The sequence below is a fragment of the Bos mutus genome, chromosome 11, assembly GCF_027580195.1.
Source record: "Bos mutus isolate GX-2022 chromosome 11, NWIPB_WYAK_1.1, whole genome shotgun sequence".
In the NCBI taxonomy this organism is placed as follows: domain Eukaryota; kingdom Metazoa; phylum Chordata; class Mammalia; order Artiodactyla; family Bovidae; genus Bos; species Bos mutus.
Window position 1 is genome coordinate 43,098,675 of NC_091627.1, and position 26,750 is coordinate 43,125,424.

The 26,750-nt window shown below is 44.9% G+C and overlaps 1 protein-coding gene and 1 long non-coding RNA gene across 2 annotated transcripts in view; both read left to right on the forward strand.

Moving 5' to 3' along the window:
* Positions 1–11,659, forward strand: part of SPRED2 (sprouty related EVH1 domain containing 2) — a 127,416-nt gene extending 115,757 nt beyond the window's left edge. The window contains 3 exon segments of the mRNA XM_005893571.3: positions 5,991–6,140; positions 8,336–8,654; positions 8,657–11,659. Coding sequence (XP_005893633.2) covers positions 5,991–6,140; positions 8,336–8,654; positions 8,657–9,000 — 813 coding nt within the window. The 3' untranslated portion in view covers positions 9,001–11,659.
* A 134-nt stretch (positions 11,660–11,793) lies between these two features.
* On the forward strand, positions 11,794–26,212 carry LOC138989978 (uncharacterized). The gene is made up of 3 exons (XR_011466170.1): positions 11,794–12,782; positions 13,482–13,574; positions 25,903–26,212. It is a non-coding gene; the product is annotated as an uncharacterized lncRNA (long non-coding RNA).
* The last annotated feature ends 538 nt before the right edge of the window (positions 26,213–26,750 follow it).

Consider the following 26,750-nt stretch of genomic DNA (forward strand, 5'->3'; position numbering starts at 1 on the left):
CAGAGCTTCAACAACTATCCCGAGACATACGTCCTCGCCTGGCCTGGAGTCAAGGTTCCCCAGTTCTCTCCGAGAAGTGCTATTTTTGCTTAACGTTTCTGTATGATTCCTGGATGACGCAAATTGGCTTCTTAAGCAGTGCCTTCGCTTTATTTTCTGTGCCTTATTCAAAACACATAGGCCTGTCACCCTCCAGAAGCAGCTGCTCGGAGCAGGCTCGGCTCCGCCCGCTGTGTGTTCACAACAGCTCATGTGCTTCTGAGGACACAGGGAGGATGAGGTGGCTGGACTTGTGTGCTTGCCTCTCTGGAGGTGGCATTCATCCCATTTGTCTCCATCCCCAAGAAGGAGAAGAAAATGAATGGTTGCCAGCCTTCCAGTGTTTCTGCTACCAGTGTGGACTTGGCCGGGCTGGTCGCATCTCTCTTTATTACGTGGAGGTTCCCGGCACCCACTCTTTCATGTCTATACCCTCTGACTCTTGCTTCCACCTCCCTTCCCTTTCTTTTCTCAGCCTCCTGTGTTTCCTTGTTAAAGTCTTGTCTTACTGCCTTGTTAGAGGGCTTTAGAACCAGGCCACGCAAAACTTACTACTCAAAATACATGTTTTTCTATAACCATAGAAAAATTTGAAAATGTAGTCAAAGGTATACCCCTTAAAAGGAGGACTAAATTTAGGTGGTTAAAAACATAACTCCCATACATAAAATAGATAAGCGAGAAGGATATACTTTGTAGCACAAGGAACCATAGTCAATATTTTTTGATAACCTATAATGGAAAATAATCTGACAAAATATATATGTGTCTGAATCACTTTGCTGTACACATGAAACTAACACAATATTGTAATTCATCTATACTTCAATTATTTTAAAAAAAGAACTCCCCAAAATATAGAAAACAGTGGAACACTGCCTAGCTCAATTTGCAGGACTTGCATAACCCTGCTGTAAAAATGGGCAAGAAGAATTCAAGTAGAGAAAAACCGGAGTCAAACTCACTTATGAATGTAGATGTAAAGTTTTAAAGTAAAATGTTACCAAATCACATGAAATATTTGTAAAACAAACTTAATAAAAGACCAGTAAAGTAGATATCCCAGGCATGCAAAGACGGTTAATATTAAAAAAGCTTATATTAATGAGACAAAGGTGAAAGACCATAGTCGTCTCAATAGACACAGAAGAACCATCTGATTACATCCAGTACATTCTGGTGACAATCCATAGCAATCTGGGCTTCCCCAGTGGCTCAACGATAAAGAATCCACCGCCAGTGCAGGGAGACGCAGGTTTGGCCCCTGGGTTGAAAAGAGAATTCCATGGACAGAGGGGTCTGGTGGGCTACAGTCCATACGGTCACAAAGAGTTGGACACGACTGAGCACACACACTTTGCAATCTTGAATACAGAGAGACTTTGGAACTTTATAGCCACTCCAGTTATCTGGAAACGTTATATACAATAGAGAATTGTTAGAAGTTGTCCCATCAAAGTCAAGTTCAAGACAGCAAGAGCCATTCTGTTTTTCCACATCATGCTGGAAACCTTGGCAAAGATACAATAAACAAGCAGTTAAAAATATTGGAAAGGAGACCAGACTGTCTTTTGTGGGTGATAGGAATTTGCTTAGAAAAACCCAGAGAATCACTGGATAAAACACTTGAACTTTTATAAGGAGTTAAGCAAGGGGACCGGATCACAGGATCACTGATTTTTTATAAAATCAGTAGTAACTGTTTAGAAAATGGAAACAATTAATCTCATTTTGTTTTTACAGTTACCCTGAGGACAATTTTAGCTCCATTTTACAGATGTGAAAACTGGAGTTAGAGGTCACCTTGTCCAAAATCAGACAACTTAGAATTAGCAGAGAATTGATTCAAATCTAGTCTGCCTGGATTGAGACCATGATATTTAGCATTATGACATTCCCTTGCATTTCTGTTGTTCGGTGCTTCGTATTAGGTTACAGGCCTCTTAATCGGACACATCTTTAATAGCAGGCTTTGACACTGAGCTGGAGTCACACCCGGACCCAGAGGCAAGGTTTTCTGGCAGCACACACGGAGGTAGCAGTGGTTGTGCTCACACTTTCATGTTGCCCAGGACCTCCCACAAGTAGGTGGCACCCCATGGCAGTGTCTGGCCGTGTTCACAGTGGGTGGCATCAAAGGCTGTTTCTCACCGCTCTGACTCAGGAAGCCTGCACCAAAGCCAGCCCACTAAGCAGGCTGAGGTCCCCAAGCACAGAGGACCTCTGCTTTTGTTCTTCTTGAGCTCACACCTACAGCACTTCAGAGATTTCCCCCGCCCCACCAGGAAGGCGAGTTGAAAACAGCAGCCAGTATTTCCAGGTTGAAGGTGAAGCTCTCGGATTAGTAGGTGGGTGGGTGTCATGAGCTTGTGCACACAAGTGGCAGGCATGTTCTAGAATCTGGCTTGTTGAGGTGCGTATGTGCACAGTCCAGTGGCTGCTTTTTTCCACAAGTAGAGAACAGGGGCATTCGTCCAGAGGTGCGTATGGTGAAAGGTTTTCCCTCTTGCCTTTTCTTGGAAATAGCCTAATAATACATTCCTTTTGCTGGTAGACACTTGCCTCTTGACAAGATTTATCTGATATCACAGATATGGAATAAGCCTCAGCTTCCGATGGAGCCTCTTCTGCATGCTTTAGCTCAGAGCAGTCAGGCGAGCGAGGCAGTGAACTGATAGCCCGCCTCAGTCTTCTGGCCTCCCAGCTCCTCTGTAGAGATTTGTCATCAGATTAGGAGATGTCGAAAGGCCTTTCTCAGTCTCACGTTCTCTGAATTGTCAGAAAATGGTCCAGGAAACTTTGCACTTGACTCTGCAATGGGAAGAGGCTGGTCCAGGCTGGGGAGGAAGGCTGGGAGCATCAGAAGGAGGCATCGGATTGGCTGAAGATGACTAGGAAGTACTGGGTATGCCTCATTTCTCAGAATGACTTTCCATACATTGTTAACCTGGACACAGGTCACAGAAAACAGGGTGGATTGAGGTAAACAGGTGACTAACACAGAGGTGACTGTGATGTGTGAACTGGGTTTCTGAGAACTAAATGCCAAGTGCGTATTACCATGTTTAATGCTGAGGTAGCTTCTAACCTAAGATGTGGCTGTCACGTGGGTATTGGATAAGAGTTTAACCCTTGGATTTGAATCATACAGAAAGGCCCTTATCTACTCATTCAGAAAGTATTTACTGAGATCTGTAGAAACCTTTGTATTCTGAGACACCACCCGTTACCACCTGGGTCTGTATAAATCAGGGCACGTCGTCTTACTCGGAAGTGTTGTACTTGTGTTAAGCTCACAAGATGAACACAGAGCAGGTGGCTCTCCTGGGCTTGATAAGCCGCAGTGCGCTGCACGGAGATCCCCCTGGGCTTGGCGGACGGGGGCTGCGTTTCAGTCCCGCTCTGCCAGTGGTTGCTTGCCATAGTTGGCAGGATCCCGAATTTCTTCAGGTGTCTGTGTTCCTGTGTATGACGTGGAGACAGTATTTTACCTGCACTGGTGGTGTAGGTAGCCAGTGTAGCCAGTGCCTGGCGCATCATAAGCCTTCACATAGTGTGAGACTGTGAAGGGTTGTATGCTTTGTTGTACTGTCAACTTGCAACCACTCATGTGTTAAAGAGGGCAGCAGTACCTCCAAACACATAAGGAAAGAGGGTGGGTGAGAGAGGACGGACCTGAATTTGAAAGGAAGTAAAAATTCTATGTGTCTCGGTTTGGTCTGTTTCAGTTTCCGGGATTTGAGGGGTAAGTAGCAACTCTTTCCTATCAGGGTTCTAAACCAATTGAGAAAAAAAGTGAAGAGACCCTTTATTACTGATGATGTGAGTCCCAGCTTACATCTGCAGGAAGTGGACATCCCAGGACTGGACCCTGAGATTAGACAGACCTGCCCTACCAGGCACTCATGTGCTGGGTCTCCATACCCTCCCCATAGTGGGTGGGCCCTCAACCTTCCAAGGAGACCACACAGTCCCAAGCAAGGTTGCCAGCACATGCTGTTTGCCAGTTGGGTGGCTCCCAAGAGGCAGAGGAGAGAAGTAGCAGGCTCTGAACACCCTGTTCCACTCTACCTGCTGTGGAGAGGACTGAAAGGGACAAGAGAGAGGCCAGGAATGTGGTGCAGGTGGAAGGCTGCCCCAGAAAAGGGATCGGCAGTGACAAAAAAGAAAGTGCACCCAACGGATGAACCCAGTGCATTCTGGGTTAAATTACCGAAGGGAATTGGCTCCTCTCTATGGGACAGCCTAGGGTGGATCAGGATTCAGGCTTGGCTGGATCCAGAAGCTCAAGTGGTATCTGTGGGATCCTTCTTCCCTTGGTTTTTTGCTTCACTCCATCCTCAGGTTCTTTCTTTCCCTGTACCTTCACCAGGATTCTAGGCTTACAGGACCCTTAGCTCTTAACTAGGTAGAGACAAGTATCTTTTCTGACCTGTCCATCAGAAGTCTCTCTGGATTGCCTCAGGGGAGAAGTGTGTGTCCATATCTGAATTAGCCACTAGATTGTGGGATTGGAAATAGGCATCACCCCCGCATCACACAAACCAAACAGAATTAAAAATCCAGGAGGGCTGGGTTTCCAAAAGCATGCTGCACATGTCCACCAAGCTTTAAAAATTAATGTCAGTTGTGCTGCACAGTGGAAATACGGGTATCTTTTCTTTTTTGGCCACACTGTACAGCGTGTGGGATCTTAGTTCCCCAACCAGGGATCGAACCCACACCCCTTGCAGTGGAAGCACAGAGTCTTAACCACTGAACCACCAGAGAAGTCCCTGAGTGTCTTTTCTTTTTCCTGAACACTTATACTCCTATTTTCCTGAGCATTTATTACTGTATAAGTGAACGTAGTGGAGGGGAGGAGAATAACTCTTATAAGTCTATTTGTTTTAACCTCGCCTTGCCCTGGAAAGGATCGATGACACTAACAAAAAACAGTAAAATAAAAGGATATAAATAAGCATATGGGGTAAGGGGGATATAAGGATGAGAAGCAACAACTAAGGGGTTTCTAGATATTTACCAGAAATAGGACACCTCAATATCAAGGAAAATCTTTTCATTTGTGAAAAAAAAAAAAAGGAGAAGAAGGGTCCATTACTCTAAGGAAGTAGAAGGTGGAGTGGAGTGAGGATAGGATTCACAGGGGCCCTGGTTTTCAAGGCAGTTGACCCAGCTGCATTTGACAGAGCCTTCTCTGAGCATGTGGCTACTGGGCCCCAAGGTTGTGGACAGTGACCATCACACCTGGGATCACCTGGGGGGTGTGAAGCACCCGAGGTGTTCTGGGAGACAGTGGGGCCCGTGCTCTGCCCACAGCCACAGTCTATTCTGATATATGATCACCTTCCTAAGATACCTTCATGGAGGCTCCAATCTGAACTCGTCACCTCTACTGGGAAAACAGCTCTGTTCTCACCCTCCAGAGACAGTGACCCTCAGGCTTGCCTCCAAGCCAAAGATTACAAAATTTCTTCCTGGAAAGCCAGTACCCATGATACCCCTCAGGTATCCTTATCTCTGAGACTTTCTCAGGCTGGGCTTAACCCCACAAAGAAACATATGGGTTTGATTTTTGGCTTGTTTGCATTTCCTCTGCTTGCCCAAGGACCTTAACCAGGGCCACTAACGAGAGACCATTCTTGATCAAACCGGAACGCACCCGCGAGTGGCCTGGTGTGGTGAGCCCTGCCCCAGAGCCGGTCGCTGCTCCCACAGTTGAGAAAACAAACGCAACTTTCCAGGGGCTGGTGGCTGGGTTTCTCTGCCCGTCGTGTTTAGACAACTAGGCCCTTCAGGGGTCCTCCTGCCTCCCACGGCCAGGATAAACTCAAGATTTCGGGAAGTCCAGCGAGACGCCACAAGTGGGGGTAGACGGTGTGTTAGTTTTGGGGCGGACTTGGTTTTTGTTTTTGTTTTTAATTAACTCATGGTTACCTCCTTCTACACAGACAGCTACAGACAGTTCTTCTAATTCGTCTCAGAAGAGGGAACAACCTACTCGCACAATCTCCTCCCCCACATCCTGTGAGCACCGGAAGGTTTATACCCTGGGTCACCTCCACGACCCATACCCCACGGACCACTATCACCTCGAGCAGGTGAGCGGGGATCCTGTTCCTTGGAGGTCACAGGGGTGACCTCCTGATCTGAAACAGCTGCCCTGCCCTCCCTTCAGCCGCATGCCCGAGCCGAGGCCTCTTCTGTTCTCCTACTCTGTTCCCCCATCCCATATTGGAGGTGGTACAGGCAACTCACCCTCACTCAAGGGTTTTCTGTGTGCCAGGCACCTTGCCAAACCCTTCATGTGATTTATCTCCTTTAATGCTCACAAATTACCCAGAAGCAGGTCTTCTGCATCCCCAGTTGATAGATGAGGAGGCTGAGACTTAGGGAGAGGGTCCCTGGTGGAACAAGATTTAGATGGCAGACTCTGCTCACCCAGGATGCTACCCTGCCTCCTGCATTCCTCTGTCCAAAGGGTATGAAAGCACAGAACCACGATTGGTACCACAGAATACTGTATGTTTGGGCCGAAGGCCTGGCATCACGGGCTGCAGGCCCCAGCTTCTTTGGGGAGCTGTAGCTGGAATTCAGTAATATAACAAATATTTACCCAGCGGCTGTTTTTTGGAACAAGTTCGCAAACTGTGGGGCGTGGACTGGTGCCCATGTGGGTGATGTGGCCACCAGTGTGCTTTGAAAAGAGAAAAAGCACGAGGCACTGAGGTTTTATAACATAAAGCTAGATTTATATGACTCTTTTTTTCAAAATTGTTTTATTGGGTGTGTGCTTCCTAATATTTTGGCATGAAAACGTTCTTTTTAAAATCACAGTATGGTAGCAATAGATGGGAATTGACTTTTTGACTCTCTTTCGAAATAAATTAATAGCAAAGACTGTGTCAGCTCCCAAACTTTGTTTTGAAATACTGCAGGATTGTATTTTCCAAAGCTGGGGAAACTCTGACGTCAAGAATCTGGCAGGAATTAGGACAAAGCCTGTGAGACGTGGCCCTTGCCCTCAAGGAGCTCACAGTCTGGTGGGAAGTGATGGGTAAATTTAATTAATGTGCGCCCAATTCTAGGATAATACTATAATGACAATATTGGCAGCAGTTATTATGTGCATCCTGTGTGACAGAGCCTGCGCTTACACCATTTAGATTCTTTCTCTTTGTTCTCACAATAGCCCTATGCAGTTTGATCATCAGGGAAGCGAAGTCTGAGGCTTAGTGACTTGCTAGTAAATTCTATAGTCTGAATTCCAGTCAGAGCCATGCTTCTCACTCCTTAAAAAGCCTTCATGCTCAGAGGGCTTCTAAGGTGGGCAGTGTCATTGTCTGCCACAACTGGGATGCCCTGTGCAAGGCAGGCTTACCTGGATCCACTCAATAACTGTATTCAGCACCTGCCACTCTGGACAAGGCACTAATGCAAACTGTAGGAGGCCAACCACAGGGATAACAATTTCATCCTAAGGGAGAATGCAGGTTAGGTTTGAAGTCTAGACAGTGTGGCTCTGGGTCCAGCCATCCCAGGTTCAGATTCCACTCTGCCACTCACCACCTGTGAGATCCTGGCAGGATTCAAACACTATTGGCCTCTGGAACTTGTACTCTTACCTTCTGTGTATTTGAGCATCTTATCTCCCCAACCAGATTACAAGGCACCTATGAGCCTTCATAGTCCCTGGTATCCACTTTTGCTGTTTTGAACATGACCCACAGTGAGATACACATTCTATATCATGGACTAGTATGCAGTTGTTAAGTACACACAGATAACAAATGTACTTACCTCATAATGGTCAATGCACTCCAGAGATCTTCTGCTTCTCTGGGGAAAAAAAAAAGTCTTGAGAGAGGATGGCCGACAAAAACAGGTGAAACTAAGCTGTTAGAAATCATGGTGCCAGTCACCATCACCTTAGTGATGGGAGGTCACAAGAAGGGAGATAAGCATATTCTAGGGACATCTCAGGTCTGCTTTTGATCTGGGCATGTTCAGCTTCTGGAATTTCAAACTGTATTTTCACAGTGTGTATACCTACCCACATCTATGGCAAAACTGCAACAGAAAGGGGGGAAATGCCGGTCTCGACCCATTAACATGATTTCCTGACCCAGGAAGGGATTGAGACAATTTGAAATACATCTTTGGCCCGCAAGCTGTTAAGTACAGGATGGGTCTGTTTCTTCAAGAATTGCCCTTTGCCAAAGTGAAGGATGCATTATTTGAAGATTGGTTTGTTTAGCTGCTGCGATAAAGTAACGTCTCCTTTTTCCTGGGGCAGCCGATGCCAAGACCCTACCGCCAGGTGAGCTTCCCGGACGACGACGAGGAGATCGTGCGCATCAACCCCCGGGAGAAGATCTGGATGACCGGCTACGAGGATTACCGGCACGCCCCGGTGAGGGGCAAATACCTGGACCACACGGAGGACGCGGACTCCTACGTGCGCTTCGCCAAGGGCGAGGTGCCCAAGCACGATTACAACTACCCTTACGTGGACTCGTCAGACTTTGGCCTCGGCGAGGACCCCAAAGGGCGTGGGGGCAGCGTGATCAAGACCCAGCCCTCCCGGGGCAAGTCCCGGAGGCGGAAAGAGGACGGGAGCGCTCCCGGTGCGAGTACTGCCGGGACATGTTCAACCACGAAGAGAACCGGAGGGGCCACTGTCAGGACGCCCCCGACTCCGTGAGAACTTGCATCCGCCGGGTGAGCTGTATGTGGTGTGCAGACAGCATGCTCTATCACTGTATGTCGGACCCCGAGGGGGACTATACAGACCCGTGCTCGTGCGATACCAGCGACGAGAAGTTTTGCCTCCGGTGGATGGCTCTTATTGCCTTGTCTTTCTTGGCCCCCTGTATGTGCTGTTACCTGCCTCTGCGAGCCTGCTACCACTGCGGAGTGATGTGCAGGTGCTGCGGAGGGAAGCACAAAGCGGCCGTGTGACTCGGTTTCCCTCCCAACCCTCTCCCGTCCACAGCCCCAAGGGGACTCGTCTTCTACATCTTCTCATCTCTCCCCCCGCTCCCAGGTACCCAAGGCGCCTTTCCAGCCTGGGGAGCCTGCCTGGTGGACTCTGCAGCACCCCCGCCGCCCACTCTGCATCGGCCACACCCAGGCACGCGCGCACAGTGTTCTAAGGAAAGGACCCTCTGCCTAGACGCTCCTGTATTATTAACAATCTGTAATCAAGCTAACTATCTCATACAGGTGTTGATTTCATGTCCTTTCTGCCCACCTTGTCCAGTTTCAAGGCGCCTGCAGCAGGAACTGCTGATTTTTTTGGTGGGTTTTGTCGTTTTTTTCCCAAGAGCTCCAAAGGCCATCTTCCTCTTGGTTCTAGCTTGCCTGTTGCTAACGAGCTTGCTTCCTCAAGTTCCTGTGGTAATGGATTGTCGGAATGGTGAAACCCTACCAGATGTATTTTTGAACCTGCAGTCAGTTACTATGTATAGGAGGTGATCTAGTTAACAAAATTCTACCACAAAACGAGATCGCTTTAACGTTTCTAAAGCCAAACTTCCCATGTAAGCTGCAGTTTCTGTCTAGAGCCCATCATCTTGTCTCTCTCGACCAACACCCCCAAAATCTGTCAGTTACTCACTGATGCAAAACATTCACTCCTAAAATGACTGAGAATTGAGCCTTAACTTCAGAATCTTGTGAGAATCAGGAAAATCCTTTAAACTGCATTGTATCCTCTCAGACCAGGGCTAGAAAGGGGGATTTCAGGTTTCTCTGAGCCTCCCCACTGACCCTAAAGTAGTAGATCTTTTTAAAATTATGTCACCACCACTTGTAAAAATTTAGCAATACCAGAAGAAAACGCTAATGAAGTAAGAAATTTTGCTCATTGTTTTGCAAACCAAATAGTCTCTTTCAAACAAACCAGTGTTCTCCCGAACATGGTCCGGTTAAGAAACACTAAGATTGTGGTAAGTAAAACTTTAAAGGAGCTTTCTTTCCCCCCAGTGGCTATTTTCTATTAACTGGGGGATTTTAAATGTCATCAATTTGAAGAGTGGTGGGTTGCATTCTGTTCTTGGGTTTGTCGTTTTGTTTTCATTTTGGACTCAATTTCACGTCACCAAATTCTTTGTTTATACTTGGGAAAAAACAAGGCCATATATAAAAAATCCTTCCAAATGCCTAAGTGTCTTTCTCCTGCAACCCCAAACCCAGACTTGCCACTTTGACTGCTCGGATGGTTAGTTCAGCAGTCTGGGTCCACCTGTCGCCTTGCCACGTAGGAGGCTTCTAATTAGCTGGAAAAGAGTATTTTTCTAATATAGTGCAAGGAATAGCCAAATCTTACTGCAGAAAGGGGAAAAAAAAAAGTGAAGAGTGGTTACCTGTACCTCGCATTGTACAATCAGAACACCGTGGAGAGCACAGGGGACAGGCTCGTCTGCACCGGCTGTTCTTCCCGCCGTGATCTTCCTGTGGCTGCTGCCAGCTGAGCGCACAGCCTCATTCCTCTCTCCCCACTCCCCGCCCTCAACCATCCCTTCTCTACTGCACACAGGACATCAGTCTCCAAGGAAAGGGACTTTTTTCCCAGTCTGCCAATCATATTGGGAAAGTGCTGGCCACGCTTACCTTCATGGGAACGTTCTCAGCTTACCTGAGAGTGCTCTGCATTTCTTCCTCAGATTATCCATGTAAATACCCAGTGTGCTTATGAGTTTGTTTGGTAGGTGTTTTCGTTTGTTGGAGTGACTGGTTTGGGTCTTCCGGTCTGGGAAAGGGGCAGAGATCTATTAATCTGGTGGTGCAAGACAAGAACCACTTCCCAGCTTGGAGAACATCTAGAAAACCTTCGACCAGCCTCCAGATGCTGTTGAGAGACCATCTTCTCCCCCACCTCAACCCCCATCCTGAGGCATCTCCTCAGGGTCTTTCTCAAGGTCTCCTCTCTACAAAGCACAACACTAATGTATGTTCTGTTAGACCTCAGTTCAAGTGTCCCTATTTATTTCAATAAGAACACACCTGTTCTGGCCGCTTCTTGTTTGCCACGTCTGTCTAGCCATCATCTGTTTCTATCTTCCTTCGCCCCTTGTCCTTTTCCACCCCTTTGAAGAGTTAACGCTGGTGAATCTTAGGCCGCGCATCCTTTTTGGTTTGTGAAGAAGGCAGCGGTTAAGGGCACAAGGACAGCCGTGGGGACACTTTATGTAAATATGTCTCTCTAATTGCCACACTGCAGCCAAACAGTGTAGTATTTTCCCAGTCCGCTTTGCCATACTTAATGTCAATCATCTGAGAGAAATTATTCAGATTTTATTTTTGTATCTGTGGTAACAAAACATTAACCAAAAGATTTTCTGTTTGGAAGCTTCCCCTGACCCCAACTATGAAGCTATTTGCTCACATTAACAAATTAAAGTGCCTGAAGCATAATTCATTCTTTACCTGTATACTGAAAACCCCGTTGTATTGATTTTTTTATAATAAGCCTTTTTACCTCTGTGTAAAAAAATATATATACAAGTGTATGATGTACATTTTAGTTCTTAACTTTTTTTTATGGTTTCTAATATGTATGACCAATGTAGCCATTGCTTTAAAATGTACCATGTAAATATAAACACATCCTATCAGATCGCTGGCTTTGGGCTGTTTCTCTGGCTGGAGACAGGGTGGCATTTGAGTCTCTGCGGACGTGGGAGCTCTCGCACACAGGATGGGAAGGGGCTTCCTTTGGAGAAGGATGTGTGGACACCGGTCTGTTTTTGTGAGGCCCTTCCCGCCTCTGGTTATGTCATATTCCCCAGGGGAGACAGCAGCTCCTCGGGCTCAGATGCCTCAAGTGAAAAGAATGCTGTATGTCACCACCCGGGGAACACCCCTCCTCCTCGCCTGGCTTCCCCCACGCGTGCTCCTCAGAGGGAACAGCTGTACTTCCTCTGAGTTGTTTTCAACTGGTTCCTGCTGAACCTTTAGAGTGTGTGTGCGTGTGTGTGTGTGTGTGTGTGAAGTTTGGAACACAGTTTCTCACAGAACTCAATTGTTAAAACTACAAGATCCTTAGTCTCCTCAGAGTGGTTCGATTTTAGTGATATTTGGCCCACTTTCAGTTCTAAATGGGCTCTTTGGATGCTCAAACGTTACATGCAGTGACAATACCTTGGAGAAAATGAAGTGTGGGGTCTTTTAAGGGTCACAGAAGAGCGTTTCCGCTTATTCTCTGGAAAGCCAAGTAGGGGCCTTAAAAAGAGATGTGTAGAGGGGCCCCTTCATCCTAGTCTCAACTCTTCCCGAAAGGCGTGACATTTCCAAACTGCTGGCAAAGATGAAAAGCAACAGGAGATGCTGGAAATTAGAAAGTGAGGGGAAAGAAGCCATGAAGATTGGTAATTAAGAGATCGTTGGAGAACTTCATGAGAGTTCGTACATAAACTAGGAGGCACACAAACCAGATTATAGGGGGTGAAAAGTCAACATGAAGGACATGAAACATGGACATCAAATGTAAAACATGTTTTCAAGAAGTTTGATGGTAAAGGAATGGTGGGAATGCTCTGAAGGACAAGAAGAAAAATAAGATCTGCTGAGACAATATGCATACATTTACTCATAACAATCTGAATAAATTGCTCTGATTTAAAAAGAAAACTTGGAAGACACATCCAGAGTTTCAAGATCACCTGGCCCTCATGCCACCCCACAAGGCATGTCCCTCCCGGCATCTCTGTTTGGAGCTGAGGAACGGAGGTTTAGAAAGGGTAAGTAACTGGGACTTCCCTGGCGGTCCAGTGGTTAAGACTCTGTGCTCCCAAAGCCGGGGGCATGGGTTTGATCCCTGGTTGGGAACTAAGATCCTACATGTCCCACAGTGCAGCCGAGAAATAAAATAGCTACTTTCTTTAAAAAAAAAAGAAAGGGTAAGGAACTAAAGTAACCTGCAGTCATAAGAGGCAATGACCCAACCAGCTTGGGTTGACTGACTGCAGGTCCTTGCCAGGCCTCACTGATAGCTCTGCTCATCCCCTCCCTGTTTGTGGGCTTAAAAAGTGGGCACCAGGCAAGAGCCTTGCCTACTCCTCCCTGTTTCCTGGGGCCCATCAGGCTGCTACAGGATTAGTTTGGTGCCCTACGTGCTCGGCCGGAGCTGGGCACACTTTATCCACCATCTCCTTCAACCCTTTGTGGAATAGAGTTTCTACCTCACAGGTGAGGACACAGGGATAGAGAAACCACGTGAACCGGTCCCTGGACTGTCTTTCTGCTGTTACTAGCCATTAGCCTTTGGGCAAGTGATGTCACCCTTCTGAGCCTTGGTCTCCGCAGGTGTAGCAAGTGAGATAATACACACCCAAAGCACGTCGTGGGACTCCGTGATTACAGTTTGCCTGTCATTACAGCGCAGCATACAGGAGGTGCCCCTGTATGCCCAGCATACAGGGTACTCCTTCCTTCCTCAGCTTCTCCTCTGTTCTGGAACTCTGGGAAACCCCAGCAACTGGAAAGGACACCGTCTTTTGAAGCAAAGGAGGCTGAAGCCATTATGGAATTTTGTGAGTATTTAGACCTACAAAATATGTGTGCTGAGATTTCCTTTTCTTAACCTCTCTGCAATACTAAACTAGGTTTCGATTCCTGACTGGCCCTCCCAGACCCCTTCACAGCCCTCGTGATGGCTGCAGAAGGGCACTGAGCTGGCTGATTCCTCAGGAGCCAGAGCACACAACTTGCCTTACCAACTGCCTCCTGAACCCCCGGCCCCTTCTGTGGCATTTGGGGTGTGAGTCAGTGGCCTCATTTTCTGGGCCTCTGTTTCTCCTACTGCTCTCCCGTTGCTAGTTACCACTCACTCTTCATGGTGGGCACCCCCCAGAAAATCAGACCTTCCCAGGGAAGAGAGTGTTGGTAAAGAATTCTGATGCCCAGGGACTAGAGGTGGTTTGTTATTTGAGCACAGCTTTCGAGCAGGCTGTCACAGTGCATCCTTGTGAAAGAGTGGCCAGAACTTATAGAAGTGTGCAACTGCCTGCAGGTATTCTGACAGCAGGCCCACTGGGCTTTCTGATTTGTGGGGTTAGCTGGTTAGAAATATCACACTTTGAGTGTGTGTGTGTTAGTCAGTCAGTCGTTACCGACTCTTTGCAATCCCATGGACTGCAGCCCACCAGGCTCCTCTATCTGTGGAATTCTCCAGGCGAGAATACTGGAGTGGGTTGCCATTCCCTTCTCCAGGGCATCTCCCCAACTCAGGGTTCAGACCCAGATCTCCTGCATTGCAGGCAATCCTTTACTGTCTGAGCCACCTCTTCAGGTGCAAACCAGATGGGTGGAATGAAAGGAGAGGACCATGGTGACATCTTGCACCACCAGATACCAGGTGACCTTGCAAATCAGGGTTTTGCCATGTCAATGGCACCCCACTCCAGTACTCCTGCCTGGAAAATCCCATGGACGGAGGAGCCTGGTAGGCTGCAGTCCATGGGATCGCTGAGGGTCGGACACAACTGAGCGACTTCACTTTGACTTTTCACTTTCATGCATTGGAGAAGGAAATGGCAACCCACTCCAGTGTTCTCGCCTGGAGAATCCCAGGGACGGGGGAGCCTGGTGGGCTGCCATCTATGGGGTCACACAGAGTTGGACACGACTAAAGTGACTCAGCAGTAGCAGCAGCTAAAGAAGCTGCTAGTGTTAGCGGTTCCTTGCAGGCAAGTTGACCCCTTCAAGGGCAGTATTGGAACCAGGGTGCGGCTGGGATTAGAGGGTGGAGAATAAGTGACATACTCTGTAAATTTATAAAGAGGAAACAAGCCAGTTATGTGACAGTCACGCTTCATACGCTTTTCTTCTCATTGTGTCTTATCTCTTTATTCCCCCTAGTTTTGAAGGAGGGCTCTGATTATTATAAAAGTAATTAATACACAGTTATAAAAATGTCATAGGCCACAGAAGTATAAAAATGAGCATCTCCTGTGGGCCTGTTCACGTCATCTTCCCTCTCTGTGTATCTCTATGTCCAAATTTCCCCTGTTTATAAGGGTATCGAGGCTTCCCAGGTGGCGCTAGTGGTAAAGAACACACCTGCCAATGCAGGAAACTTAAGAGATGCAGGTTCAATCCCTGGGATGGGAAGATCCCCTGGAAGCAGGCATGGCAGTCCACTCCAGTAGTCTTGCCTGGAGAATCCCATGGGCAGATGAGCCTGGTGGGCTACAGTCCATAGGTTAGCAAAGAGTCAGATACAACTAAAGTGACTTAGCACGCATGCACGTCTAAGGGTATCGGTCATTAATGGATTAAGGTCCACTCTGTGGCCTAATTTTAACTTGATTATATCTCTGTAAAGACCTATCCCCAAATAAGCTCACTTTCTGAGGAAAGAGATCAGGGCTTCATATGAATTTGGAAGAGACACAATTCAACCCATAACACTCCTCTGTCCTACCCAAAATAAGCTCTGTGCATCCTTCTAGATTTTTCTGTGTATTTGTACACAGATGTGTGTATGTGCACATATATTTCTCTTTGGAGAGGAACAAAAATACAGCTGTGCATCTACCTACACTGCTCGAAAGCCATTCTGTGCCTTCTGATTGGAGAATTTAGTCCATTTCCATCTCAAGTAATTATTTGATATGTCTATTGCCATTTTGATGTTTTCTGACTGTTTTGTAGTTTCTCTGTCCCTTTTTTCATCTCTGGCTCTCTTCCTTTGTGACTTGATAATTTTCTTTCATGGTATGGTTAGATTATCTTTTGCGTGTCTACTATGGGTTTTTGCTTTGTGGTTACCATGACACATATAACCATTTGTAACAGTCTATCTTAAGGTGATTACAATATAAGTTTGAACATATTCTGAAAGCTGACATTTTTAATCTCCCCACACTATGTTTTCTGTTTTTGCTCTCATATTTTACTCCTTATCTTGCGTATTCCTTAACTAATTATTGTAATTATGGTTATTTTTACTTTTGTCTTTTAACCTTCATATGAGCTTTATAAGTGATCTACTATCTTTACAGCATTCAATTATTCTGAATTTTACTATATAGATATCTTTACCTGTGAGATTTATAGTTTCATATGTTTTTCTTTACTAATTAGTGCCCATTCTTTAACATTTCTTATAGTGCTAGTTTAGTGACAATGAACTCCTTTAACTTTTTTTGTCTGAAAAACTTTATCCCTCCTTCAAATCTGAAGGACATTTCTGGGCATGGAGTATTCTTGGTTGGAAATTTTTTCTTTGAGCTCTTTGAATATATCACGGCCACTGCCTTCTGGGCCACAAAGTTTCTGCTGAAAGTCAGCTGATAGTCGTGAAGTAGTTCCTTGTGTGCAACAAGTTGTTTTCCTCTTGCTGCTTTTAAGATTCTCTTCTTGTCTTCAACTTTTGACATTTTAATTATAAAGTGTCTCTGTAGACCCATCTTATGTGCTGCCTATAAGAAATTCGCTTCTTATATAAGGACACACAGAGACTGAAAGTGAAATAATGGAAAAGGGTATATTCCATGATATGGAAATCAAAGGCTAGGATAATCTATTCTTATATCAGATAAAATAGACTTTAAAACAAAGACTATAGAGGACTTCCCTGGTGGCTCAGTGGTTAAGAATCCACCTTGTAGTGCAGGGGACACGGCTTCCCTGATCAAGGAACTGAGATCCCACATGCCATGGAGCAACAGAGCCCATGATCTACAACTACTGAACCGCACATTCTGGAGCCCATGTGCCACAACTGGAGAGTCCATGAAACACAGCTGCTGGGCCCGGCAGCACAACATGATGCAACAAAGATCCTGTGCGCCGCAACTAAGACCTGATGTAGCTAAATAAATAAATAAAACAAAGACTAGCGATAAACAAAGAAGACCATTATATAATGACAAAGGGGTCGATCCTATAAGATGATATAACATTTGTAAATATTTTTGCATCAAATGTGTGTGTGTGTGTGTGTGTATGTGTGTGTGTGTGTCGCACATGCTCAGTCATGTCTGACCCTTTGCAACCCCATGGACGGTAGCCCACCAGGCTCCTTCTTCCATGGAATTTCCCAGGCAAGAATACTGGAGTGGGTTGCCATTTCCTTCTCCAGGGGATCTTCCTGACCTAACGATCAAACCCATGTCTCTCGTGTCTCCTGCAATGGCAGATGGGTTCTTTACCAGCTGAACCACCAGGGTTCGTGCATGCTAAATCGCTTCATTCGTGTCCAGATTTTTGCAACCCTGTGGACTATAGTCTGCCAGGCTCCTTTGTCCATAGGATTCTCCAGGCAAGAACACTGGAGTGAGTTGCCATGCCCTCCTCCAGGGGATCTTCCCGACCCAGGGATCGAATCCACATCTCTTGTGTCCCCTGCACTGGCAGGCGGGTTTGTTACCACTAGTGCCACCTGGGAGGAACACCTAAATATAGAAAACAAATATTATAAGACCTAAAGTGTGAAAGAGACAGCAACACAATAACAATAGGGGACTTTAATATTCCACTTTCTTCAATGAATAGATCATCCAGACAGAAAATGAACAAGGAAACAGCCTTAATCAACATGTCAGATCATGGGAATGTAACAGAAAAATATAGAACATGCCATCCAAAAGTAACAGGATACATGTTCTTCTGAAGCACGTGTGGATTTTTTTCCCCAGTATAGATCATGTTAGGCCATAAAACAAGTCTTAATAAATTTAAGAAGATTGAAATCATAGCAAACATTTTTTTCAACCATAACAGTATGAACTAAGAATGAATTACAGTAATAAAGCTGGAAAATTCACAAATATGTGGAGATTATACTACCAAACAACCAATGATCAAAGAAGAAATCAAAAGAGAAATCAGAAAATACCTCAAGACAAGTGAATATGGAAATACAGCATACCAAAATGTATGAGTGCTGTGTGCTCAGTCATGTCCAACTGTGCGATCCCACCAGGCTTTGCAATCCCACCAGGCTCCCCTGTCTTTGGAATTCTCCAGGCAAGAATACTGGAGTGGGTTGTCATTCCTTCTCCAACCAAAATGTATGGGGTGCAGCAAGAGCCGTTCTAAGAGGGAAGCTTCTGGCGATAAATGCCTACCTCAAGAAACAAGAAATAGCTCAAATAGACAACCTTAATTTATACTTCAAGAAACTACAAGGGCTTCCCTGGTAGCTCAGTGGTAAAGAATCCGCCTGCCAATGCAGAAGACACAGGTTCAATCCCTGGTCCAGGGGGATCCCACATGCCGTGGGGCAACTAAACCTGTGCGCTGTAACTACTGAAGCCTGTTCACCTAGAGCCCGTGCTCTGCAACAAGAGATGCCACAGCAATGAGAAGTCAGAGCACCATAGCAGAGTAGCCCCTGCTCATTGCAACTAAAGAAAGCCCACACACAGCAACAAAGACCCAGTGAAGCCATAAATAAAATAAATAAAAATTAAAAAAAGAAACTACAAAAAAAAGAGCAAATGAGGCCCAAAGTTGGCAGAAGGAAGGACATAGTAAAGATCAGAGTGGAAAGAAATGAAACAAAGACTTAAAAGGCAATAGAAAAGATTAAGAAAGCTAAAAGCTTTAAAGTTCTTTAAAATGATGAAGCTGCCAAACCTTTAGGTACACTCACCAAGAGAGTGAACTCAAGTAAGTAAAATCAGAAATAAATGAGGAGACTTTACAACTAATAGCACAGAAACACAAAGGGTCTTAAGCAACTACTATGGATAATTATACACCAACACATTGTATAACCTAGGGGAAAAAAATCTAAATTTCTAGAAGCATGCAACCTATCAAGATGGAATTGGGAATTCATTAGTGGTCCAGTAATTAGGACTTGGCGCTTTCAGTGCTGTGGACTGGGTTCAATCCCTGCTCAAGGAACACAGATCCCACAAGCTGTGCTACACAGCGAGGAAGGAAGAAGGAGAAAGAAACATTAATACTAATCCTTCTCCAATTCTTCCCCTAAAAAATAAAAACTAAGGCTTCCCTGTTGGCTTAGCGGTAAAGGATCTGCCTGGGCAATGCAGGAGGCTTGGGTTTGATCCCTGGTCCAGGAGGATCTTACATGCTGTGGAGCAACTGAGCCCATGCACCGCAACTACCGAATCCGTACACCTAGAACCTGTGCTCTGCAGCAAGAGGGGCCAGGGTGATGAGAGGCTCATAGCCCTCAACTAGAGAGTGGCCCTACTCACCGCAACTAGAGAAAGCTTGCCCAGCAACAGAGACCCAGCACAACCTAAATAAAATTATAAATAAAAGAGGAGGAAACACAAACTCATTTTATAAGATCAGCAGTGCTCTAATACTGAAACCAGATAGGGACACCACAAGAAAATTCCAGGACAATAAGCCTGATAAACAAAGATGCAAAAATTCCCTACGAAATCAGTATACAAATGACTACTGCATTTCTAGACATTAATAATGAATTATCAGGAAGACAAATTAAGAAAATAATCCCATTTACAATCACAGTGAAAAGAATAAGCTGCCTAGGAATAAAATTTATCCGAGGAGGTGAAAGACCTATACACTGAAAACTGCAAGACATTGAGGAAATAAATTGGAGAAGATGCAAATAAATGGAAAGATACTCTGTGCTCATGGGTTGGAAAAATTAACATTGTTAAAATGTCCATAATACCCAGAGCAATCTAAAGACCTAATAAGTCCCTATCAAAATTCCAACGGCTTTTTTCATAGATATGGTACAAGCAATCATAAAATTTGTGTAGAACCACAAAAGACCCTGAATAGCTAAAGCAGTTTTGAGAAAGAAGAACAAAACTGGAGGCTCTCTGATTTCAAACTGTATTACAATGTTATAGTAATAAAAACAGCATGGCATCAGCATAAATTCAGACATGTGGATCAATGGACTATAATACAGAACCCCAAAATAATCCCACACTTACATGGTCAATTTATTTACAGAAAAGGAGCCAAGAATGTAAAATGGGGAAAGAATTGTCTCTTTAACAAATGGTGGTGGGAAAACTGGATAACCAGATGGATAAGAATAAAGCTGGACCACTAGCTTATACCACACACAAACATTAAGTCAAAATGGACTAAAAACTTGAACGTAAGACATGAAACCATAAAACTTCTAGAAGAACACGTGGGTGAAAAGTTCTTTGACATTAGTCTTGGTGATAATTTTTTGGATTTGACACCAAAAGCAAAGGCAGCAAAAATAAGTGGGACTACATCAAACTAAAAAGCTTTTGCACAACAAAGGAAACCATCAACAAAGTGAACAGGAAACCTATGGAATGGGAGAAAATACAGATCACATATCTGATAAGGGGTTAAGATCCAAAATATATGAAGAACTTATACAACTCAATAGTAAAATCACAAACAATCCGATTTATTAAAAATGGACAAAGGAAATAAATAGACATCTTTCTGAAGAAGACATACAGATGGCCAACAGGTGCATGAAACAGAGCTTATTGTATTAACAGTACATTAAGCATCAGGGAATTGCAAATCCAAACCACAATGAGATATCACCTCAACCGGGTTGGAATGGCTATCACAGAATGGGCTAGGAATCAGACGAGAAATAACAAGTGCTGGCACAGATGTGGAGAAAAGGGAACCCTTGTGCACCATGGAAATATAAATTGATGCAGTTGCTATGGAAAACAGTATGGAGGTTCCTCAGAAACTTAAAAATAGAATATAAGATCCAGCAATTCCACTTCTGGGTGTTTGTCCAAGGGAAGGAACAACACTAACTCAGAAAGATATATGCACCCGGTGTTCATTCTATGAACAGTATTTATGGTAGCCAACTACACACACACACACACACACACACACACACACACTAGAGCATCACTCAATATTATTTAAAAGACAGAAAGCTTGCCATTTGTGACAACATGGATGAATCTTGAGGGCATTATGCTAAGTGAAATAAGTCAGAGAGAGATAAGCACATATAATTCACTTCTATGTGGATTCTGAAAGGAAGAAAAAAAATGATCTCATAAATACAGGACATATTGGTGGTTTCTTGAGGGAGGGAGTGTGTAGAGGGCCAAATGGGTGAAGGGAGTCAAAAGGGACAAACTTCCAATAATGAAATAAGTCCTGGGAATAATGTATAGTATGGTAACTATAGTTAATAATCTATACTGTATATTTGAATGTTGCTAAGAAAGTAAACTGTAATAGTTCTCATCATCACAAGAAAAAAAAATGTAACTACATGTGGTGATGGACTTACTGTATTGATCCTTTCACAATATATACAAATACGTAATCAGATGTTGTACATCTGAAACTAGTACAATGTTATATGTCAATTATAGCTCAATTTTTTAAAAAACTATGAGAATACAGATTTCTTCTATTAAGTCAAACGTTAAAGAGACTTGCAAATGTAAGCCAATGACTCTCTTCTCACTAAAATATTTTTTTAATTTGGAAAGTAGTTATTTTTCTTTAAAAATGTTATTTATGTCAACATGCAAAGGGTTTACTATCTAAAATAAAGTTTTAATAAATACTTTTAATTTCTCAATTTCAGTTTCTAATGTAATCATATCAATAACTATACCCTAGTCAAACTGAAGCTTGTTGAAGTCTTCAATAATTTTTGTAATGGGATCCTGAGAACAGAAAGTTGTGGCCTCTTCCTCTCTTTGGTTAAAAGTCTATTTCTTAATTCTGCCCTTTTCCTCTTCAAATGCAGTTTTGACTCTGGCTCTTTTGGGGACTGTATTATCTTCTTATTTTTGCCAGCTCTCCTTGTATCTCTTCTTATATCTCAGACTGTTTTGTTCCTTCTGTTTCCTTCTTCGGCTAGTTCCACTGAGACCATATCTTCTTGCATCTCTCAGAGGACACACTGCAGCCCTTATCTAAGATCAGCATCTGTTTCTTGTAGAAAAGTCAAAAACAGTCATGTTCAGAGAGGTCTGCTGCCTTTGGGTCTCTAGGACAGTTTTTCTCTCCTTCAGGCTCTATGTCTTTCCATTGGTCCCTTGTTGGAATTTTTCCATCACATAAGAGAGCCCTTTATTCAGATTCAGTCTTGGCCATCTGACGAGGTAAATGCAGTGTCCTCAGCCTCCCTCTTGGGTGCTGGCGGTTTTCTCTCGGGAATCGAAGCCTGCTGGACTCAAACACTCATGCTGGCGGGCCTTGTCTGGGGTGTCTCTGCACCACACTAGGGCTACTCTTCTGCTCAGCTCTCAGGATCTCTGATTAGGTTAGGCTGGAGAATCAAATGCAGCTTGCAGATCTTTGAACAACCATTCCTAGCACCCTTCCTGGCTTTGTTTGTTTTACCACTGTTGATGTTACTTCCTCTAGCAATTAAACCTCTGAAGATGACACATGCCTTCAGCCATCCTTCTCTCTCACTGTGCTGCCGCCTTGCCATTTTTAGAGAGGCAGTAAAGGAGGATGAAACTAGGCTTTGACCTTGAAGATAATTCCTGCCTACCCAGGTAAAAGATCACCACTAACAAATAATTTGAGTAAAACAAAACTGTTTCCTTCCTGCATGGGGGATGCCTGTCCCATTCTGGCTCAGAGGGGGCAACCCAAGTGGTATGAAATCCAAGAATGTTCTAAATGCATCCCAGTGGACAATGTGGTTAGTGAAAAATCTGCCTGGAGTTTGGCTCCCAGCCTCCTCTTTGGTCATAGGGCTGTTGCCAGGTTTCATATTTGTGTGGGACTTTCTGGGAATCTAGGGAATGCTGTGCGGGGTATCAGGTGTGTCTGGTCTGCTCCTGCACTCACCTGGGTGTCTTTGGGAGTTATATTTGTGGCTTGATGCAAAAACCTTCTCGTGTTTTTGTCTTCTTTTGTCAAGCCTGGGTAATAGCTACCTCTGTCTCATGCTCACCATGCTCCATTAGCAACTGTGGTTGCCTTTTGAGCATCTTCCAAAAGAGCCTTTCCTTGCCAAAAGGGAGAAAACTGATCATGTCTGCTCGGCCTGAAAGCTGACATTGTAGGCCATCACAAAAACCATCCTGTGCAGTGTGCAGTAGAGGAGAAACACGGGACCCGCGGCTGTGGTCCCTTTCTGACTCTCCCCTCTGGGGCCAGGTTGTGGTGTGGTTCCTGCATGCTGCTTTTGAATGAATGTCTTTGCTTCTTTGCTGGCTTGATGCAAGGAGCAGGAGCCACTTTGAAGATGCCTCAACTCCATGGGGCCCAGGTATTTACATAGTGGCCTTTCATTCTACGAACAGTGTGCGCCTCTGCAAATATTTTAGGCCTCCCTGCATGCTTGCGGGCCCCTAAGTGCCATTCATCAGCTTTTAAGTTTGTTTTGCAGGCAGCGAGCCACTGAGAGGGAGGCCTGACTCAGAGCGCAGGGGGCCTGGCTGTCTGCTGCCGCCACCTCCTACCACTGCAGACTTGGCAGGGAAGGAAGCAGTGGGTTTTACAGCTGGTGTTTTTGGTTTGGGGGAAAAAAGAAAGAGAGAGAGAGAAAAGAATTTTTAAAAAAACACCCTGCACATGTAAAATGACACTAGATGTAAGTGTATATGCTGTATTTTGGACGAGAGAAACTGCATGTTTTGCATGATTCATCACTCCTCCTGATGATAGCAAACAAGGTTTGCACTCAGCTGCATGGTATTTCGGGAGTTTGTTCCAAATGCTCTGGAAAGACAGGGAGAAGAGGTTCCTCGCCCCTTCCTCAGAAGGAGGGCCGTGTCTGGGCTAGGTTAGGGCAGCAAGGCTTTACTTCTGCTCCTCTCGTCCAACTACAAAGATTCCCATTTTCCTATCAAAAACTGGGTCAGGTGCTCCATGTGTGCAGGGGGACCAGGGTGTGGGGATGGGAGAAAGCCAGGCTTTCCCGGTCTGACTTGAGCCTAGAAGTATGTGTTGACAGCGCGAGATGGGAGCGCCCTGCCCTTGCTGCCTCCCAGCAGGTGCTTTGGGCTCCCGGGAGGCAGCCGAGCATCACCAAGGCGGGGCAGCCGGCGACCAGGAACACGCAGTCTTTCTAGGATTCAGCCTTTGCAAAGTCACCAAACCATGGTGCGCTGCACTGAGGCTGACACATACTTTGGCAGGGGCGATGGGGCTTCTGCCCAGAACTGGGAGTCCCCAGGGTCAGACTGACCTTCAGGCTGCAGTTTGGCCCAGAGGAGGAAGGGCTGAACAGTGGATGGTTGGGGTGGCCTCTCTGGACAGACACTCTGGGACCACTGGGGCCACGAGAAGCAGGCTGACCCTGGGACCAAGGGCACAGTTAGGGCACCGGGGGAGAGTCTGGCAGCAGCAGGCCCAGGCACCCCACAGCCCCGTGCTCACATTTACTGTGAGCCGGGAGGACCTCCTCATGGCCTCAGTCACAGGCACACTGCAAGTTCACTGCCAAAATTAGGCAGCCCTTGGAGCCTCATACTTCGGAAATTCAGAACTTCACTTTTCCAAATCTGCGTTAGATTCAAGTTGGACAAAACAGAGAGCTGAGTCCAAAAGTTAAAATAATTAACTCTACCGTTAGTTTTTATTTCTTACCTTGAGAGGCAGTTTCAAGCGTATTTGCTTTATCAGAAAATCTTAATAATAGACATTTCTCCAAAGGAGACATACGGATGACCAGTAGGCACATGAAAAGATGTTCAACCTCACTCATTTTTAGACAAATGCAAATAAAACCTATAGTGAGGTACCACTTCACACCAGTCAGAATGGCCATCATTAAAAAAGTCTACAAATAAATACTAGAGAGGGTGTGGAAAAAAAGGGAAAACCTACACTGTTGGTGGAAATGTAAGTTCGTGAAACCACCATGGAAAATAGTATGGAGGTTCTTCAGAAAACTAAAAAAAGAAGTATCCTATGACCCAGCAATCCTACTCCTGAGCATATAACTGGACAAAGCTATAATTCAAAAAGATATATGCACCCCAATGTTCATAGTAGCACGATCCCCACAGTAGCCAAAACATGGAAACAAACTAAATGTCTATCAACAGATGAATGGATCAAGAAGATGTGGTACACACATACAATGGAATACTGCATGTGTGCATGCCCAGTCACTTCAGTCGTGTCCAACCCTTTGAGACCCCATGGACTGTAGACCGCCATGGATAGAGACTCCTCTGTCCATGGGATTCTCCAGGCAAGAATACTGGAGTGGGTTGCCATGTCCTCCACCAGGGGGTCTTCCCGACCCAGGGGTCAAACCCACATCTCATGTCTCCCGCATTGGTGACAAGGTCTTTACCACTAGTGCCACCTGGGAAGCCCACAATGGAATACTATTCAGCTATAAAAAATAAAATAATGCCATCTGCAGAAACATGGATGCAACCAGGGACTATCTGACTAAGTGAAGCAAGTCAGAAAAAGACAAATACCGTATGATATCACTTACATGTAAAATCTAAAATACGGCATAAATGAACTTAGCTACAAAACAGAAACAGACTCACAGACGTAGAGGTCAGGCTTGAGGTTACCAAGAGGGAGAGGGGAGAGAGAAGGATGAACTAGGAATTTGGGGTTAGTAGATGCAAACGATTACACTTAGAATGGATAACAAAGAAGGTCCACTGTGTAGTATAGGGAACTCTGTCTAATCTCCTGGGATAAACCATAATGAAAAAAGAATATTTACAAAAGAATGTATGTACGTATATAACTGAGTCACTTTGCTGTACAGCAGAAATTAGTACATTATAATCAACATTATTTAATTAACTTCAATTAAGAGTTGTTAAGATTAAAAATGTATTTGTGTCATAAAATATGATATTATCTTTGCTTCTCTTAACATATAAAACACAACCTGATATTGTATTAAGCCTTGAAAATGTGCTAGTGTACCACAGTTGAAAATAAACACAATCTGAGGATTCTCCTGGTGGCCCAAAGGTTAAGAATCTGCCTGCCAATGCAAGGGACACAGGTTCAAGCCTTGATCCAAGAAGATCCCACATGCCACCGAGGAACCAAGTCTGTGCACCTGACTACTGGGCCTGTGCTCTAGACCCGCGAGCCACAACTGCCGGAGCCAACGGGCTCTAGAACCGACGCTCTGCAACAAGAGAAGCCACTGCAGTGAGAAGCCTGCGCGCTGCAACAAAGAGGAGCCCCTGCTCATAGCAACTAGAGAATGCCCCCGAGCGGCAATGAAGACTCAGTACAGCCAAAAAGAAATACACTGATAAGATTTTTTTAAAAAGAAATACCCATATTGAAGGCATAAAATTGACAATAAATTTCAATTTATATAGAAAAAAATATTTGCCTTGTAATAATATTCTACGGTTAATTTGTTGTGTGGGTTTTCTGTATGTGTATTTTATTTGGTAATAAGATAGTTAAGAAAAATAAAAGTCCTCTGCAGAAGAACTAGCAATTGAGTAGCCCCTAAAAGCTAATATTGGTTCCCAAGTGAAATGAAAGTTGCTGAGTTGTGTCCGACTCTTTGAGACCTCATGGACTGTACAGTCCGTAGAATTCTCCAGGCCAGAATACTGAAGTGGGTAGCCTTTCCCTTCTCCAGGGGATCTTCCCAACCCAGGGATTGAACCCAGGTCTCCTGCATTGCAGGCAGATTCTTTACCAGCTGGGCCACAAGGGAAGGCCAAGAATACTGGAGTTGGTAGCCTATCCCTTTTCCAGCAGATCTTCCCAACCTAGGAATTGAACCGGGGTCTCCTGCATCGCAGGCAGATTCTTAACCAACTCTACTGTTATTAGCAATAGTTACCACAGAC